Below are 21,227 nucleotides of genomic sequence, written 5' to 3'. Positions count from 1 at the left end.
GGAAGAGATGCCCCACAAGCCAGACCTGTGGCTTGGTGATATCTATGGGAACTTTACCCCAGTTTCAGAGACTGCAGGGTAAGCCTTCAAGCACAATGCAACAGAAACAGCAAATTCAAACCAACGCTCACCATCATAACTGTGCTAACACATGCAACATATCTAAAATATATCTCAGATGACGAACTTTTTTCCCTTCTTCTTCCCATCCCCCAGCCCCACCACCCCCTTCCTTTTTGATAAATGAATGCCACAGGCTCTTTTTCAGCAACTGTTCTCCCTCTGGAGGGGAGAGATTTATCTGCTTTGAAAGAATCCTACTAAGATCAAATCCAGTGCCACAAAAGGCAAGATTTCTGAAAAGGTGTTTCAGCTACTGGAGTGGTGCATGTCAATAAAGGAGTAACGAGAAAAGGCAAAAATAAGAAACACTGAAAAAAACCCCACACTCTAAATACACTATTAGTTCACACTTGTGGCATCTGAGCTGGCTGAAGCCCCAGCAACTAGGCAAACTTACAAGAAAAAGCGAAACTACAAAAAAAAAAGAAAGTTAAAGAGATATTAATAGCTGTAAAGACAGAGCAAATTTCAGCAACAAAAGTGCCAAGCTGGCAGATGAAATAAAGATGCAGGGAAAGCTGTGTACAAATCCCACAGAGCTTAAGCAGGAGAAAAAGAAAAAAAAAAAAAAGGAAAGAAAAAGAAGGGGGGGGGGGAGGGGAAAAAGTAAACCAAACTCTCAAAGTACTACATGACAAGTTTTCATTGCACAAATATACACAAAATATACAAGCAAATGACATATGTTATATATATTAGGGAAGAAAAGCTATCTGAACCAAAAACCTGTCAAACTGCCAAGATTGTACTATTTTCCACACACATTTTGTCCTCAACAATTATGTCAAATTCATCTTCAAGAATGACAGACACTTGTGCAGTCAATCTTGTAACACAAATCTGAAAATGCAGTATTTCGTGCTGTCCCATCAGTAATTCCACTGTATGCCAAAGCTGAAATGGATGCTTGCTCCTTAAAGGTTCTTTGATCACGGTACCAAACACACACATATCCTAAGAAACAGGATCTGGATAGACACTTCTGAAGGACATAAGAGTTTTGTATAAGAGATAAAAAATGTTCACTTAATGATAATGGCAACAGCTATAAAAGCAGGCCTTGGTAGACGAGCAGACAATGTGTTAAACATGCCAAAGTTTGTACACCTGTCAGGTCCTGGAAACTAGCTAGATGGTATTTCATCAACTTTATAGAAGTGTCTAGAAAACAGCCCTGTGTCGGCTCAGTTCAGTGGCAACACTCATAGCAGATTCAAAGCAACCCATTCTCATTCCAGAGTTCATAATGATCTGCTGGATTCCAATCCAGTCAAACATGAAGGCTTCTCTGCCATTCAACTCATTAAAAACATGGAAGAACATTAAGAAGCAAAATTTTTTACTAACTAGACTACTGAAACTCAACAAAGTTGAGTTACTGACTTTGGTCTACATTTAGAGGGTTTAGGTACATCACCAACTTCCTTGTGCATGCATACTTAATAATTATATTCTTTGTGTTGCCCAGCGTTCAACGCTCTCATCACTGAGGGTAATTTTCTATGCTCTCCATAATTCTGCCAGTTCATAATTTTCCTCAGCATAATAGTAGACCCTTATGAAAACTGAGGAATTCTGGGTAAGCTGTTCTTGTGCAAAACCCCAATATAATGAAACTCCCACAAGATAAACCGTCTGATGGACATTTACAAATTATTCATGCTACATTGAATTTAAAATACCTTTCCATTCTCGAGAATATACTTGTCCATTACTGGAACAGGGGCAGGAAAGTACGTTGATGTATTTGCTTCTTCATTGAAGGTCTTCTGTACCTCAGGCTCAGGCTCAACTGATTCTGCTTTTACTTTTTCAAGCTCAATGGCAGGTCCTAGACAGTTAAGAAAAGAGAGCTGTCTGCTATCCCACAGAACATGAAATCAATCACTTCATCACCCCTGGTTAGCATAAAATAACATTAACCATATCCATTTTAAAGTTAGAAAGAGTCTAACCCAAAATCCTACTTCTGATCATTAAATAAAAGCAAGGTAAGTAACTCTGCTTTATAAAAATGGCAAAGTTTCATTTAAATTTAAATGTCTAATTTTATTCTTAAAGCACATGAACAGTTACAGATAGGGGTAAGATTGCTTCAATGTACACTATGGACATTATGTTAAAATGACACTGAAATTATAAACCTAAAGCAACAATAATAATTCTTCAACTACTAACTACTGTATAGTTCCATAGAAAGCTGAAGAATTTACTGGGATAATTACATGAATTATCCACAGAGAATTACACATTTTAGAGAAATTTGGAATCTCTCTAGATCTATAGAGATGCGTTAAAAAATGGTGAGGATCTGCAGAAATGCTATAAACAACAGGCTTAGGCTACTTGTGCTGAAGAATCATGCATGGAAAGAGTATCCACAGTTAATTGTCCAATCCATCCAACACACTGATCTTTATTTTTAAAGGAATCAACAAAAATTCAGCAAAGATTAAACAACAGAATACCACTAAGCACATGTCTGAAGCTTCAAAGGAGGACAATTATTTCACCATTCATCAACTTTTCTTTTCTAGATTAAATTTATAAAGCGTTCCTAAAAAGACAGAAGAACAAAATGAGGCAATTTGTGAACTGGATTGCATTATTCCATTCATTGCAGGAGTTACACCAGAAGTCTAGGAACAGGCTACCATCCCAAGCCTATCATTGTCTCTTGATGTCTGTCTCTAGGATCATGAGAAGCTCCAGCAGTCACTGAAGTTCCACATAGAGATGGTGGTTCATTATCACAGCAAGGCTGCCAGCTTAGACCCTGGACACCACGGTAACCAGCCACCTTCAAGAACTAAAAGGATACACTCACCCACTTGTACGAACTACATTGTGCCAGGCTGGTGCTGAGAGCGCTGCAGCACTCTGTAGCCCAACTCTGACATCTTCAACAAATGACAATTCAGTAATCAGGTCACCGTCACGGTTCAGCATCCCTCCTCAGTGTTTGTGCAGCACACAGTCCAAGCCCTGAATTGATCTAACTCTGCAAGTCCAGCTGGCACCACAATTCATGCCTTAAGTCACGTATCTTAAATAGTTCCTGTACCTGGAACAAGCAAAGCATTCATGCCTCCTACTTCGTGCAGTTTCATTTAGAGATTATTATACAGTGATAGCAGCATTTCCTCTACTGTCAGAATCTGACATTTATCCTATAGCTTATTCTACACCTACACAGCAAGCTAAATGTTCTCAGCTGAGGACCATTTGACACTCAGCAACAACTAAAAGTTGTCTTGGCAACTCAAAATAATCCTATACTGCAGTGCCACTTACAAGAGTGTCTTAAAAGCCACATGCAGTCCAAGAACAGCACAAATACAGAAATCACAAACCCCACATTGTTTGCATTGTAATTTCATAGTAATATTAATAAGCACCTCTAGTATCATGCATATACAGTGGTATAGCCAAGACAAACTACACTTTCTAAACCCAAGACTGTTAAACTGATTCAGACCGGAAGAAAGACCTGGACTGATTAAACCATGCAGCACTTGCACACATCTCAGTGTAGGCACACCTGAACAAGCAGATGTAGTGATGTCATTGCCTGTGTAATTGCCACTGAGAATTTTAGGAAATTATTTTTTTAGCTGCTATTTTAAGAACATATTCTTCAACAAAGTGCTATTCCGAGTTCTCTTAGACTTTGAAAGTCACTTTGAGGAAGACACCCAAGTACAACCACCTTCTTCCTTGAAGGAAATGTTTAGCTCAGTTTAAACACTTTCACTGGTTTCTAACTACAGAATCACAGAATGGTAGGGGTTGGAAGGGCCCTCTGGGGATCACCCAGTCCAAAGCCGCAGCTAAAGTAGGTTCACCTCGATCAGGTTGCACAGGAATGGGGGCAGGAGGGTTTTGAAAGTCTCCAAAAAAAGAAACTCTACAAGCTCTGTGGGCAGACTGGTCCGTTCCAGTGCTCTGTCACCTTCAAACTAAAGTTCATCTTTATGTTTAGGAGGAACTTCCTTTGTCATAGCTAGTGCCCACTGCCTCTTCTCCTATTCACTGGGCACTAACTGGTCCCATCCTCTATACACTTGCCCTGCAGATACTAATAAGCATTGATAAGGTTCAGCCTCAGTTCTGTCCAGGCTACACAGTCCCAGGTCTCTCAGTCTTTCCACCTGAGAGAGATGCTCCCATCCTCTAATCAACTTTGCAACTCTCCATCAGACTTCCTCCAGTAGTTCCCTGTCTCTTGAACAGGGGAGTCCAAAACCAGACACAGTACTTCAGATGTGGTCTCAGCAAGGCAGAAGAGATGGGGAAGAGAACCTCCCATGACCTGCTAGTCACACTCTTTTTAATGCACTTCAGGACAGCACTGGCTTTCTTGGTCATACGAGCACAATGCTGGCTCATGGTGGCTGTCCACCAGGACTCCCAGGTCCTTCTCCACAGAGCTGCTTTCCAACAGGTCAACCCTTAACCTGTATAGGTGCATGGGGTTATTCCTCCCCAGGTGAAGGACTCTACACTTGCCCTTGCTGAATTTCAGCAAGTTCTCTTCTACTCAGCATTCCAACCTAAGTCTTGCTGCATGGCAGCACAGCTTGACTATGTCCACCACTGCTCCCAGTCTTAGAAGTCTTACACTGTTTTGTTTATAGTCATATATGGACACAGCTGGGATTTGGTCTCCAGCATTTGCCAAGAAAAACAGCTGATCAAAGACCACAATAGCCAAAGCTCTAAGATGTCAGGAATAAAGTCCATCACAATTCATGCTTTAGTGCTTGCTTAGACATGCCCAACAGAGAGCCTTTAAAATATCTTTGTTTGTTTTTCTTTATCTTCTTACCCGACAGAAACCTGCCTCTAACCAAGTAGTCTTCACAGCTACTTTCCTCAGCTGCTGAAGACCATACTTTGAACCTGGCATGTTTTGAGTTAGACATGCAACCTGCATTATTGCCTTACTGCTAACAGGAGTTGTGTGCCCAATTTACCATGCACCATGCTCCACCAGTTTTCTCTCTCTTTAGCTTCCACACTCTGCATTTTATTTCAAATAAGATGAGTATGTTAAAGTATATATATATACACACCACTATCTAAAGGCTTCACTGTGATTTTCCTTATGTAAGAAGGATCACAAAAGGAAAAAAAAAAAAAAGTGATTCTTCAGAATACAAAAAAGAAACAAATCTTCTACTGCAAAAATCTTTCTCCTGTTGACTGTAAAGGTTCCAAAATATCCAAGAGGCCAGTAACTTTGTATGCAGGATGAATAGGAAGAAGGCTTCATTTCACCACCATCACATGAGACTCAAAAATCAGTACATAGGCCAAAATAACTGATAAAGTGGTCATCATACATTTGTAAGCAGTAAACTGTTCTTCCACAAGGTCTACCAGAATCTAAGTGAAAAGAACAATATAGTCTGAGATGTAGTGACATTTTGTATGTATGGTACTTTCCATACCTGTACTTGATTGAAAACTTGGACTTCGTTAACAGCAAAAAGCCAGCCAAATCCAGAAAAGCCGAATAATAGTAGTTCCTCACATGTGGCAAAACACAAACCGTATTTCATCCTCCCTATCCTGGTGTCAGTCTTAAGACACTGTAAACTGTATCACTGAAATTAAACTGGGATTAAAAATAACCACTTTGGGGGCTGTGTACGTGTTCATGAATGGATGTTTCTGAATGAAAGTGAACATACTCACTTACTTCAGAGAAATACTAATCTTAGCAATACAGTACTGCAGTATTTATCAGGGGGCAAACAACACCCAAACATTATTCTTGACAGAACTTCACTACTTCTGGCCACATACAACCACAGTAAACCACACAGATCTCACCCTGGAGGCAATTAATTTTTTAAGAAGTTATTGAAATTGTTATCCTTGGCAATCAAGGACTATTTAAAGTTAGGCCTACAGGGAACGACTCAGTGATTTAATTCTCCAAATCACCTTACTCTATTGATAAAAACAAGGTAAATTAGTGTGTTCTCAGGTACAACAGAACAAAGATAAACTGCAATGGCCTACTATTGCAGGGCTTCCTGATCCTGAAGTAGGTAAAGGAAGAGATGCTTTGGATACACACATTCCTCCAGGAGGCTCAGATGAGGGATACAGTAACCTCTTTTCAGGACAGTGATCATGTTCCCCCACTGATCTGGTCCCTAGAGCCCTCCCTGGCAGGGTCTGTGGGAAAACACTATACCAAAATCATAAAAGCAGCTTCAGTGTATCCTCATGGATCAGTACTGATTTCACTACTGTCATTTGCCACATCTGCTTTCAAGGCTCTTCTAAAACAAAGAGCAATTCAAAGTCACCATGTGGAACATTAAGAACCTCACTCTTCCCACAAGAGTGGCTCAAGTTTTGTGGCAGAGATGAAGGCCTGGGTTTAAAGCAGAATACATTGACTTATCACTGATATAAACACATTGATGGGAAATTAGGAGACCAAATACTTGACTGCATGTTAGCTCAAGAGGCTGTGCAATATTTGATCTGCAAGTTTAAAATGGCAACAGGCACGCATTTCCCACAGCTGCAATTCATCAGCACAAAACAGCTGTCATCTCATGCAAAGAAATCAGAAGTCTCTAAGGTGAAACAGCATTGCAATTAGTTTGCATTAAGTCCACCCTGCTAGAAGTGCAGCGTAACATAAATTACATGTAATTCAAAACTCCATGTTTAAGAGATCACTGCAACAACTGAAGATGAATTCAGGCCGTAATCTATTTTCTGAACAGTTTTCATGGCTTCTTCAAATATCCAAACATATCTCATTTATAAGCTGGAAAAGTAAGGAGGCCTAAAGAAGTTTTGACATATCTATTTCTTGATTAAAAGCAGCATTTTTTCATACTGTCGTCAGACTCTCCAATTTATAATTTTCTGAAGATGTTTCCCTTTCTAATCACTCATGGATTTTGTACTGAGCTTTCTAGAATCTGGTTGTTTCTCTGCTGTGAATGAGGCCTCAGGGAAACCAAGAGTTATCAGCAGTTAATACACTGAGTCTGAGGAAACACACAACCTCAGCCGATGGGACCAAATTCTACCTTTGTAATCCACGAGACTTTCCATGCAAGTAACAACAACAAGGGAATTTTCTGGAGGTTAACTATAGTTCACATTTGTCCAGGTATGCGATTAAATTAAAAGAACTTGTGTTCAACACAATCGAGATTTATTTGCAGTTGTAAAGCAGGTGCCAGACCGATACAAAAGAAGTTCAAGCCCAGAGAAGATTCAGCATTTTTACCAGCAAGTTTTTCCCTTTAGGATTTTTTATTTCTTTTCTTTCTTTTTTTTTTCCTTCCCTTTTCTTCCACCCCCCTTCCTTTCTTTTTTCTTCTTCCAAGACTTCTTGATTTGACTTAAGCAAAAATATGCATCCCTTCTTCCTTAAAGTGAAAGAAATGAGACAATTCAGAAGCTGTCTTCATTTCATTGCTGGTCTCACCACTCAAATTGCTGTCAAGTCTACCAAGTAAATTGGTATTTTATGCTGTTCAGCCCCATTGCCTGCTAACATCTGGCTGGTGCTCCAATCACATAAATTCCAGCTAACTACTTGCAGATGAAGAAACATCTTTCCATCCAAGGAAAATTTTAGAAAGCTCAGTGGAATCTCCTGCCAACCACATCATGTTTTTCAGACTGTGGAAACCTTGCCTATTTAATTTTATTAAGAAAGTTAAGTAGAATGTTTATAATAAGTAATGACATTTTAATTATGCACAGTGTAACAATGATGAGCATTCACAATCAAACACCCAGTTTAAATCATCAGATGCTGCTTCGAGAACCTGGCGCCAAACTTGCGGGCACACCTTAACACATGCTACAACACAGGCACATGCTCTTGGGTTCAGGTTTGTATGTGAAGGTAGCTCAGACCCACATGCAAATTGCATGCACTCGTTCTCAGTCAGGTAGAAGGGCCAATATCCAATTTACATGCAAAAATTAAGTTTTCAGATACACAAAGGCAGACATAAGAAACAGCATGCTAAGTTTGGATGCACAAATTTTAACCGAGTTTCAGTCACCGAGCAAGTCTTCAACACACAGTACTACACTCTAATAGCAAATGAATGTAAAATTGGTAAGATATTTGAAGGTATTCCAGGAGTACCATCTTCAATGCAAAGGATGAACTTTTTATTATTATTTTTTTCCCATTTATTCCAACATAATGGTTAAATAATTCTTATAAACCAAAACAAAGGAGAAGTTGACTCGTGGTATTTAAATTTTAAACCCAAATTACACAAACCTGCATTTGTTAACAAACGTTGATTAAAGGGACGCTAATGTCAAACTTTTTTCTTTAACAATCCATTATTTTTCAGATAGCATGGCTGTTTAAAGCCACTGCTATGAGGTTCAGGAGTATATCACATTCTAATGAGTTACTAATGGGAAGAGGGGGCAGAAAATGGAAGGTAACACAATCGCTTACATAACAAAAAACAAAACCCCTAACTGAAGAGAATAAAATAGTTTTAGCCCAAATAGTCATTCCACTACCTTTTCATTCTTCTTTTTCTTTTCTCCTCTTTGAACTGGAACATATTGGTATATTCTGAAGATGATGCTTTATTATCTTTTTTCAGCATATACTGGAAGGTCAAAGACTCTTTAAAATACAGCTGCTTAAAATGGAACTCTGATTCAACCATACCGGCACAAAGACCTCTACTATCATTAAAGGAAAACCCAGACATACATAGCATACAAATTCGACACATTGTACAGCCATAGGAGGAAACCCTTTTAACATTCAATGTCCAGTTTAACAACCACTGCTATTCTTCAAATATGCTTCCGTTACTATTGATCACACTCGCAAAATTCATTAAAACTAGTCCCATTTAAGTCCGGCACTTACCACTACCTAGTCTTAGAAGCAGTACATCCTGGAGTCTCCTGTTCAAGTCTCTGAGCTCTTTCATTTCTGACACGAGTGCCCCATACTCCTTTAGCTTCTTCGCCTGTTGCACAAGCTGTCGCCGCGTTCTCTCAAGCTCCTGTTGAATGTGTCTCATTTCTTCCTGTTGCTGTTGGTAACTCCTCAGCAATTCTTCATACAGAATCCGAGGAACTACAGCATCGTCCATGTTGTTCATGCCTTCTGAAGCCTCCATAAAAACCTCTTCGGGGCTGGAAGTACTACTGAGACTCATTCCATTCTGTTTTTCGAGGCGAGCAACAACTGCTTCAATGCTTTTGTGTGTACCTTCACTTTGTTTCCTTCCATCTTGTCTCTGCATGTTACAATATAAACAAAAATTTAAAAAATAAAATAAAATTAGGAGAGCAGTAAGATGTAGTAACATTAAACTTCCACAAACTTGGGATCTGTTAATATCCTTGTTTTCCAAAGAAACCAAGACAAAGTCCGCCTGCAAAAGCTATTTGCCTAACAGATTCTTATGGATATACATCATAACTGTCACGCACACATGGTTTAGCTCAATGCTCATACAAACTTTCAAGGCAGTTAGAGGCCTGCCTTTCTGCAACGCTTGCAAACTCAATGTACATAGGCCACTTGATTCCATAGATAAAGGTAATTAATTTGTTTGTAGATAAAATGTAGATCTGGATTTCTTTTCCTAGGTTTAAGGTTAACATACAGATTTCTGACATCAGTTGATTGTCTGGTAAGACAAAGAATGTGCTGCATTTGTTACCTTCAACAACATCAGAGCTGAAAGTGGCATACCATAAAAAGCAGTCTGTGAACAGAGTGCTTGTCCTTCCTATACTTTGGGAAACAAAACTTTCTCTGACCATTTCTCTAGTCCATTCACCCCAATGCCTGATGAAAGTGACTGAGTTAAGACTAACAGCAAACGCTGAAAGGGAAACGGAAATACAGAAGTTTGAGACAGAATGCATCATCCAACCACATCTCTCTCATCAACTGATTTCTTCAGTATTAGTACTGCATTACAGAGGCTTCTTGTCCTTTGAACTCAACAGAAACTTGCCTTCAGTCATCTGCACAAACCAAGCACACGTCCTTCCTGGGCCCTGAACAGTGGTATTACAATGTGACAGTATGGGTAAAAGGCAGTAAGTTTTATTAGGTGGATATGGAAAACGCATTTGAACTTCCAAGCAACTCCAAAGAAAGCACATGTAGCTCACAGGTTAGAGACAAGAAGCTGACACCATCAGCTTCCATATCACAGCACACATAATTAATGTGGCAGAAAAGAAGATTATTTGCTGTTATGTTGGCTACATGCATGTTCAAACATAAAGAAGTAAAAATTACAAATTTGCTGGCCCACCATAAAGAAACCTACTGGTGCAATTCTTTCAGCTGCAAAACACATGAAACCACACAGCAGTATTTTATTCTGAGGGCTGGCAGACTTTTAAAGAAATCATTTGATATAAAAAAATAAACACGTTTACATAGTGGGTTTCTGGTGTCTGGACTTAAAAGGGCAGTTGGCAGTTAGAAGGCAGGGATGCAGTCCTGTCAATCTGCCTTCTCACCCACTGCTGAAGCTGGGAAATCTCGAGAGCATCCCTTCCAGTTCCAAAAAAGCAGAGCGGAATAGGTCACGAGGGCCACCAAGAACAGCTGCTCAACATTCATGTAACGACTGACTTTTAAAGCACTCTGGGCCAAACTGTAAGAGCATTGTTCCAAAAATCTCAAATGGTAATTAAACAGTACAGACAGTATAAACAGGAAAATGTTTGATTGCATGTAAATCAGGTTTTGAAAACCCCTAACCCGCCTCTGACAGAATCTGACCCCATTCTAACAAACAGTGTTTTAAAGGGATCGAAAGCGGGCCTGGAATTCTTAAGCTATGACATCTGTACATAACCAAAACACTTCCCTCTCCACCCCAGGAAAAAAAGGAAAAAAGGAGAAAAAAAAATATAAAAGAAGAGGGGAAAAAAAAGGAAAGAACTTCAGTACCTTACTGTGTCTAAGCTCCGCATCTTCTTCCCCATAATCTGTAACCTCCCCAGCTTCTTCTACATGATTGAGAGAGAGTTTGGGGATTTTAATTTTCTTCTGCATCACACTGTTCTCAAGGTCAGTTTTGTCCTCTAAAATGCATATTAAAAATAAAATTGTTATATTAATCAGTGTTCTTACTTCCAAATACTACATGAGTTAGACAAAATCAGTAAAAAAAGATGATCAAAATAAAGAAAAATCCAAATGCCCATACTTCAATCCCCTCATAATACTCTGATCAAATTAATCCATGGCATAACTCAACTGATGCCCACAGACAATTCTAGAGTTTCAATCTGTCCAAACAAAAGAATAAACACTAAAATCCCAAGCTGAATCCATGTGAGTGATCAAAGGCACTAATGAATAGCTCGTACTGTCACTAAAACGTGAGATACAAATGCTGTGAATAAAACTGTTTCCTAAATCTCATCTGTATTGATTTCTGTTTACCAACAGTGTTTTCATATTCATAATCTGCTGTTGCAGCTCAAACTCTGCTTTGGTTTAAAAGAAAAAATAAACTTGGAAATTCATCCTGTGCTCTAACCATCATCTGCCAGATCTGTTTAGATCTATTTGCACACATAGCAGATTCTGCTGTTCTGCAGAGTGCAAGGCTGGAGAAGGGGATGCTGTGGGAAAGGTTGAAAGGGCATTAAGAAATCCTGCAGCAAAATTACTGCATGACCCCTATTTCATTACTTAATGGTACTAATCCCTTTTCTGTAGGTACTCAAAGCCTTGCACTAATCTTTGAATCTCCTTAAAAAATTACGTTAAATATTTTCAAGTCTGAAACACCTCTCAAAACAAAGCATTTAATAACATTATTCTGAAAATAAGATGGAAATATTTTACTATACTTGAAAAGGTGCAGAGGGGATGGGGTATCAAGAGTATAGTTCTCTAAACGTTTCTGTGATCTATAAAAGTCTTGTAGAGCAGTTAAGGTCTTAAAAGATTCACAAGCTCAGCTACCTGTTCAAGCCACTGACAAGGAACAATGCACCTTAACTATTTGTAGTTCTGGGCTCCTCAGTGTAAGAAGGACATTGAAATACTTGAACGTGTCCAGAGAAGGGCAACAAGGCTGGCAAGAGGTCTCAAGCACAAGCCCTGTGAGGAGCAGCTGAGGGAGCTGGGGCTGTTTAGCCTGGCGAAGAGGAAGCTCAGGGGAGACCTTACTGCTGTCTACAACTGCATGAAAGGAGGTTGTAGCCAGGTGGGGGTTGGTCTCTTCTCTCAGGCAACCAGCAACAGAACACAGTCTCAAGATGCACTAGGGGAAGTTTATGCTGGAGGTGAGGAGAAAGTTCTTCCCAGAAAGAGTAATTTGCCATTGGAATGTGCTGCCCAGAGAGGTGGTGGAGTCACTGTCCCTGGAGGTGTTAAAAAAAGGATTGGATGTGGCACTTGAAGCCATGGTTTAGTTGTCACGAGGTGTTAGGTATTAGGTTGGACTTGATGATCTCTGAGGTCTTTTCCAACCTGGTTGATTCTATGATGATTCTACACCAAAATCTTACAATTAAGAAAACATTTTGAATCATGTTATCCACCTGCAAACTGTTTTTCACAAAGTGTCCCATGAATATTTTTGAAAGTGCCAATGAGGATGGCATTTGTGAGTGCTTTGTTGCACTGACTTTTGTTTTCTCAAATTAGCATCTCTCCACAGGACTTCAAAATGGTTAGTGTTGACAGTGCACAAAAGGGAAACAAAGGTAAATCACTGTTTAATGAGGAGCAACGCATTCATTAGAAATGAATTACACAGATGAATGCAATTCATTTTGTTACAGATAGAAATGGATCTCTTGTAGGCAAATGGTGATATTACAGCCCAAGGCTATGTAAAGAGAATAGGCACAGAACATGCAGAATAAGACATTAGACAACCTGAAATGAAATGCAGATGGTAGCAATAAATACTAAGGCAGATGTAAAAAGAAACAGATAAACAACAAAAACTAGCTAGGCTTATTTTAGATCATTCTCCATTCCCCAGAGCATCAGGGATGCTTATCCCAGTAAAACAAAAAGGCAATTCAACTGTTTCAGTTTTGAAAAAATAAAGCCCTACGTTTTCATTTATCTGGAAAATGTAGGTTCATCAGAAATGTGAGGTAACCCAATTCTACTGTCAGAGAGACAAGAAGAAAATGAGAGCCCTTCTTAGAAAAGAACACAAATTTACAGACTAATGGACAGGCTGATGGGTATTGGTAGTTTCTTGAAAGGATAGACATTTAGGAATAAGCAAGTCCATACCGAATGACAAAAAACCCCATACCAAATGCAACCCTTTTTCTGTGACTATATATTTTGGGCTATCTGGAGGAAACCTTGGTTAAGGAATGTTCTCATAATTCCTTAGAGGAAGAGCAGTACATGCATACTGTAGAGACAGCCTATTGGGATTGTTTTGCCAAATCATCTTCCACAGCATGCAGATGAACTCCTGCACTTAAAGAACGCAGTTCAGTTTCTACGCTCTGAAATAACCCTTGGCCTCACGACAAGATGGACACAATTCAATTACTTCACATTGCTGCAAAAATTGTCTGCTGGCAACTATCTGAGGTCACCAGTAGCCAGAACTCCATGCAAACTGAAAAAAAGAATCTGGCCATCCTTCCCATGGTCAGGGAAACGCAATACTTGACACACTCGTGGGAAGGGGTCACAGAAGAGTAAGTGCACGTGCAGAGTACAGTGAAAGTCAGCAAATACTTTCCAATGAATAAAACAAGTTAAAACAATTTGGAAGAACAGAAATATTTATCTTTTTATTTTGGCTTTTTGTTTCTAAGTCAATTTATAAAGGTTAAGAACACATTATGCACTGAACTACAGCAATTAAAGAAAATACTCAGCTTGGGGTCAAAGGAAATAGTGCAAATCAGCTGAATTCATCCTTCTCTCCACTTCCCTCCCAATCTCTGTTTGCCTCTGAAATTTATGTTTGCAAAACTTCACTGAAGTTATAAGTTTGTTTATACACCCCCTCACAAATGTTTAGTTTGTACATCTGTACACATTAGTGTATAACTATGAACAAGGTTCTCTTTCATGTTTGGCTAATGTCTTCATTTGACTTTCAGATCCTGTACATGAACCAGTAAGTTTTTTTTCTCCTCACACAACATTTGAAGAAACAATGGTGAAAATGAGTTATGTAAATTAAAGTTCAGTCAGTGAGCAAATAATTTTACATTCCTCTGCCTTCCAACAACAATACATGCAGTATTTTCTTTACATGTACTCTGCTCTTTGTAAGCCTATTTCCACCTAACACAATTAGTCCAGTGTGTGGATGTGAAAAGGCCTTTTGTTTTCTTTCTTTTTTTTAATAATAAAAAAAAAAGAAGGCATTTCTAACCTTTGTTGTCTTCTTCATTAGTTAGAGACAGAGCCAGAAAAAACTCATTCTGAATTTGAGGCTAATGCTGGAGTACTGGCTCTTGTTCTGTAAATATTAATGGAATTTGGGAAAGGGTGGGAGGGAGAGAGAGGAGAAACATGAACATGCATTTAGAGCAGTTCTTCTTACAGATTTTATGTCCATTGTTGTGCCAGCCTACAATGACAGGTACAAATGAATCCTGCAAAAAGCAAAACATGGACAAGTTTGATCCAGAATAAAACCAGGATATGAACCAAATGGCTGAACAAACAGCAATTGAGAGCCCGAAGCTACAGAACAGGCTAAGAAGGGCTGATGTAGAAAGGTAGCTCACAAGCCTCATTTCGCGGCAGCCCAAATAATTTATCTGGACTTTGTTCCCAGTCATTTAAAACTTGCTACAAGTTAAAAACGGTGCCTTTCCTTAGGTGGCTATGATCAGACTGTCATAAAGTTGTGTCTGTTTTTTCCTGCATATGGACACTAGCTCCTGAGAACTAGCACTTAACACACCTAATTTGGTACTTGTAACAAAATACACTGGGCAGAAGGATGACACATGAATAGACAGCATTGACACTCTGGAAGACACATAAATTAGGAAAAACTGGTTTTGTGCACAGTTGCCATAATGCCAGAGAACATGGCATTTTGTGATTCAAGATACAGTATGAAACATGCTGGAATGACTGCACTCCGGCAAAAGGTCAGACTTGGAGAGATCTTGCCAGTCAAGTCCACAAGGTACTGAAGGGCTCAAGAGCACATAATAGGGCACATGATAGCACCTCTTCCCATACAGCCACCTACCAAAGTTGTTTGAGTAGTAAGAAGAAAGTGAACTGCTGAGAAATTTCCAAGTGGCTGGGAAGACATTTGGCCTCAGCAATGCAGAAAGAAGGAAAAGCCAAAAAAGCAGCCCTGCATTAGAGAATCTGTATCAACTAGAAAAGGATAATGTGTTCCTGGAATGTTTTCTTCAGTCACATTTTCATTTCACTGTTAGAATGGCTGGATCCAGGCCAAAAGGTTTAGATCTATTATGGCAGGGAACTGAGTCAGACCAAGTGACTTCAGCAGGGCAGAAACTGAGTTGGTTAAACTCAAGTGAAGAAATGTCTTTGTGGGCTTAAAACTGAAAACCCTGTCATGGGATGCAGACTAAAACTATGGAAATCTCAAAGCCTCTTTAAAACATTCCTTACTTTTTAATTTAGAAGTAAGGATTGAGGAATCTAATGCCTTCCAAAATATTCAAATGCTGTTTTATTTTTTCCAGCTTTTAAGTAAAAGATGGAGAAACATACGAAGAGAGCTCTGCACTCCAAATGGATGAGGGATGGCAGGTCTGGGATCAGTCCAAATAAGGGGCTTGGCAATGCCATAAATCTCAGAGTAACAAAACCAAAGAACCTTGAGCAAAATCCATCCTTCCCTTAAGCCTTCAAAAAAATTCCACCCTCTGTGAAAAATGATACTCTGACAGATGAAAAAAATTTACCATCACCCTTCCCATCTCCAGGCATATACCCAACACATATGGACAACACCTGTACAAGATTCCACATACACTGCTGCACTGAACTGCTTTGCTGCTGATGTAGCCAGGTTGCTTCTGCAGAGCAGGTAATGTCACCTGCCTCAGTAGGTAGGACATCAGTTACAGTTCATTAAGTAAAAGACACTTAGAACCAATGGAAAAAAAAAAAAAACACAACTAAAGGTGTACTTGGTGCTTCAAAGCAAATACACACACCAAGCACAACAGGGCACAGATTCCTAAAGTGTCACTTAAAAACAAACAAACAACAATCAATATTGCAGCGACTGAGAAGGTAAACAACATGCCAACGACAACAACAAAAAAAGCCATCTAGTTTATTTAACACTGGGAGGAAAAAATTGCTAATGACTTTCTCAGTTAATTTAAGACAAAGATTGAAGAAGGATTTCTACAGGAAGAACAGAACAGATTTCAGAAAATGTAGTGATCCTGCAGGCTCTGAAAATATTCAGGACACAAAGGAAAAAAAATTATCTGATAAAAACCATCTCTAAGCTAGTAGAACACTGACATCAAGACTACTAGCAAAGAAGAAACAACTCAGAATGATAGTTACAGACAACACAGGAAAAGAGAGAACAGTAAAAATGCAGAAGTTATATGAAGAGGACTGGTGCCACCAAACTTGATGCCGCCAAAAGGAGGAAGTATGTGCATAGGAAGGGTCAACCATGTGCTGGCACATGCTGTTCAGGAACTGGATTGTATCATTTACTGCATGCTTTCACACTTTATTTTTTTTTTCTCTCAGAGTAGAGAAGAGCTCTGTGGAAGGACAGAGTGAAAAAAGGATTTCAGAAATAATCAAAGGGCATGGTGAATTCACTACATGAAGAATATTTATTTGGACAGAAAGGCAAAGCTTAGTGTAAGCAACAAGCAGATGAAATACGAGACAACAAGACTTGGGGTGCAGAATGACAGAAAAGACTATTCCCCTTTCCCACTATAAAAATCAAAAGCACTGGAGCACACTAAGCATAAGCTGAAGGATGTCAGAAAGGGAAGCTGACAACAAATCTAAGTGAGGAAGTTAGGAATACAAAGGTAGAACTGAGAGTTGCCATCATCTGGGATAGTATCACTCCCCAAAATGTAAGAACTAAATAGTTCTGCAGCATTTCCTTGGAAGGAAAACAACAACAACACACAAGCAAGTGACTTAAAAGAATATCTTCAGAGCAAAAAAGAGTAAGCAAAGGAATCAGAGAAGAACAACATACCAAGTAACGCTGTGACAGGTAGGGCCAATAAGCATGTGAAGGTGAAGACATGCTCTTGAGGAACTGGACAAAAAGGCTATTAAATCTTGTGAAGTGAATTTCAATTAAGAGTAAGCAACAGGGTGAATATAATTCTTAATCAAATTGGGGAAAGGCAAGATAGAAAGGTCTTAAACTACTGCTTGACAGGTTTAGAGACAAGAAGGAAGACAGATGATGTGCCAGAAGCCTGAATCGAGGCTCTTCACTGATGATGGAGAGAAAGCCACACCTGTTTTGTACGAAGGCATTAAAGAAGGAAGAGAAAGATTGAGGAGCCAAACTCTCACAAAAGCAGAGGATAGATTACATAATCAACTTCTACCTCATAAGTTCTGCCCGAAGTCATGCATCAAGACTGGCTCTCCCTCATTAATATTCAATACAGTAAAAAAACACCCCAAACAAACAACAAAACAGGTAAATTCACAGGGCATGGACATGTGCTGCTCTCACAAAAAACAAATTAGTGCACCAGCTACTGAGAGAACAAATGCTGAGGTCAGAATCCCCACATCTCCCCTAATGGAATAGCAGAGATACTCAGTTTAATACTGCTAGGAGAGAGAGTTATTGATCTGGACCCCCACTTGTAGTCAAATTTCTAATGCACACGAAGGTATTCAACTACTTTGCAACAATCCACTTTTGCACATGTTCATTTATTAGCAGATTGTTCCAGTTTACTATCATCCCAGACATAAGCCAGCTCTGTGCTGCAAGGAACACTAAAATTCATCTTCCTTTTCAATTTCTATTATTAATATGAAATCTGTTTCTTAATTCAGAAGATGATACAACCTCTCTTCAAAAATAATTAACCAAAAAAGCAACATGGCTCAAAACTATTACAGCAAAAAATAATTATTGTTCTTTTTTTCCTCCATCAGCACCCTCTCCTTTCCATTTTACTTTTAGTGGTATTAGAAGGGTACTTGGTTGCAGCAGAAACTGGTAGAGTTGGCTGATCACACAGAGAGAAGATATGCTGAGAAACAGGAAATCATGCTCTTCGCAAGACTGAAGATAATTTTAATCCTGGATCCAATATTTACTTAAATACTGACCTTGAATAACTCAACCTTTCCATCTTACTCTCCCATTTACCCCACTGAAGTGTTGTGCAGTTTTGTTAATAGTTGTACAATACTCTGAACGTGTCAAACAGAAGATTATAGCTATTATGGAACAACTCAATCCTTTCTGAAACAAATACACTATTATCATTAAATTAAAAAGACGAAACCCTGAAAACAAGCAGGATGTTAAAAGGCTATCCTTTAAATCTTTAATCTGCATCTACAGATAAAATTCAACTATTGGAACTATTTTTCAAAAGTCTGAATGTGACAAATAGTTGACCAAAAAAAAGCTATTTAGAATAAAATTTATTTCTTTGTTTAAAAGCTCAAAACTTCATTTAAAGAGAGCTACAATGTGGCAGTCTGGCTGCCCTGACCAGTCTGTATGTTACTGTAACATTATACTGGGACTAAAACCTTATGATGACCAGCACCAGAACAAGAGGACACAGTCTCAAGCTGCACCAGGGGAAGTTTAGGCTCGAGGTGAGGAGAAAGTTCTTCACTGAGACAGTCATTCATCATTGGAATGTGCTGCCCAGGGAGGTGGTGGAGTCACCATCCCTGGAGGTGTTCAAGAGCGGATTGGACGTGGCATTTGGTGCCATGGTCTAGTCATGAGGTCAGTGGTGACAGGTTGGACTCTATGATCTTTGAGGTCTCGTCCAACCTTGGTGGTACTGTGATACTGTGACACAGTCTCAAAGTGCAGCAGGGGAAGTTTAAGCTCGAGGTGAGGAGAAAGTTCTTCACAGAGAGAGTTGTTAGCCATTGGAATGGGCTGCCCAGGGAGGTGGTGGAGTCACTGTCCCTGGAGGTGTTCAAGAGGGGATTGGACGTGGCATTTGGTGCCATGGTTTAGTAGACATGAGGTCTTGGGTGACAGGTTGGACTCAATGATCTTTTCCAACCTTATTGATTCTATGATTTTGTGACCACAAAGACCACAAAGTCATGGAGACATTGCCTACCAGTATTCAGCAGATAAAGCAGCAGCCTACAGGGAACACTTCAGGAAGCTGCCTCAACTATTTCTGCTCGGGGAATGAGCTTGCTATGGAAACAGTGAGTAGATTTATGCGTTTTTCAGTTTACAACCCAAAATTACAATGTGGTTCAGCCTCTACTATTTTTAAAGATTTTCCTTTTTTAGAATAAAGAAAAAAAAAAAAAAAGAAAAGAGGAAATAATTGACTAACTGGCACATAGGCAATCTGTGACAGGGGGAAGGGGGGTGGGGGAGAATAAAAAAGAATTCTACTGTTAAATTATGAAAACAAAAACATTAACTTACATTTTCTCCTCTCCTGACTCTCCTGAAGATTTTAGCATATTGTAATTAGTGTTAGTTACCATGGCTACCATATACCATACTATCTTTGAAGTCAATTTCATTAAAATCCTGACTTGCATACTATTACTGTATCATAGTTAAATTTATACATTTACAAGCATAACTGATGTTATGTGGTGCAATGTAGTGTGGCAGTTTTAGGTACTATGACCAAGAGAAATAACAACATTGTAGGTCACCTGCGCTGTCTTTGTGTCATAAAAATAAGTGACTTCTGTCTGTAGGGTGAAGCAAAACCCAAATGTAATTGAGGGACAAGCAAGTTGTTGAGAAAGGTTTAAGACTGAAAAAAAAAAAAAGGGACTTATTTCCAAAACAATGGAAAGATAAAATAAAATAAAAGAGAAAATTAAACACAAGGGCAAAATCTTGCATTGCCACATCCTAGCTCTGTAATTCCTTTTTGCTGGCACTTCAACCTGCTGATGACACATAACCACCACCGCTATCAGGAAGGTTACTCCAAGCAACTACTCACCAGTGGCAGTTAAAAAGTTCCAAGAATTTTGTTTTGTTGTTGTTGCTGCCATTTAAGATCTACACAAAGGTGGCATAGTAAGACTTCAGTGATGAACAAACAGAATGACACCAAAATAAAACAACAAAACCTGTGCCTTTGTATAAGCCCTTCATATCCCAGATATGCTCCTATAGTAGGAATTTAGAAGGGGGGGGTGGGGGGGGAACCCACAACAAAAAACCCAAGACCAAACAAAACACACCAAAACCAAACAACAAAAACACCTTTCATCTTAAAAGATCTGAAAATAAAGGGAATGGCTTACATGCAGAAGAAGTGTGCTTTGAATTAAAATGTGATGTACCTACACTGTTAGACAGGATTATTTGGTGGACCTCTGCATACAGCCAATTTTTCACCTGGTGAAAGGATAACACAGCAGTAGCATCTGACAAAGTGGGTCATGCACCTCAAATATCGTAGCAGAAAGGTTTTTAAAAAATAAACAAACTACACAACAAAATTGTCTTTCAAACAGCACTACCTAACCTGATTAGCTAATTTCTCCCCAAGGCCACAGCCAGCCACTTGCATTGGCAAGACCCAATGCACAGGTAAAGCTGATAGCACAGTTGCGAAGCAGTGTAGTTGCTGCTCAAGGGCAGTGACACACAAGCTTATCCACAGGTACTCCATGATTATTCCAGGAGAAAAAGAAAAACCACCAAAGGGTGTCTGTGAGGAACCACTACTGGAAGGTTTCCTAAAACCTCCTCCTGGCACTCGTTTACTTAGGGCAACACTTGGGATCACTCAACAAGCAGTTGCAGGCATTTTGATATTTTTCCTGGTGCCATTTTCCCTCAGGTCCCTGTCACAGCATTTGAGTTGCACATCATGCCAGTGGATAGACCGAGAGCTTTCTAGGAACAAAGAGTTAGCAAATGCTGTCCCTACCACAATAGTTCATT

The 21,227-nt window shown here is 39.3% G+C and overlaps 1 protein-coding gene across 4 annotated transcripts in view; it reads right to left on the bottom strand.

The window, feature by feature from the left end:
- Window positions 1-21,227, bottom strand: part of BEND5 (BEN domain containing 5) — a 638,947-nt gene that overhangs the window by 7,000 nt on the left and 610,720 nt on the right. For 2 of the 4 annotated variants that reach the window (XM_054164948.1, XM_054164950.1), the window contains 3 exons: window positions 11,081-11,214; window positions 9,023-9,398; window positions 1,806-1,954 (listed from right to left, as the gene is read on the bottom strand). In XM_054164948.1, coding sequence (XP_054020923.1) covers window positions 1,806-1,954; window positions 9,023-9,398; window positions 11,081-11,214 — 659 coding nt within the window. The remainder of the gene's footprint in view (window positions 1-1,805; window positions 1,955-9,022; window positions 9,399-11,080; window positions 11,215-21,227) is intronic. The other 2 variants (XM_054164949.1, XM_054164951.1) reach the window with 2 other exon arrangements.

The sequence above is a fragment of the Dryobates pubescens genome, chromosome 11 (assembly GCF_014839835.1).
Source record: "Dryobates pubescens isolate bDryPub1 chromosome 11, bDryPub1.pri, whole genome shotgun sequence".
Lineage (NCBI taxonomy): Eukaryota > Metazoa > Chordata > Aves > Piciformes > Picidae > Dryobates > Dryobates pubescens.
The sequence above is the reverse complement of the archived record's forward strand: the minus strand, read 5'-3'. Positions and strand labels throughout refer to the sequence as shown.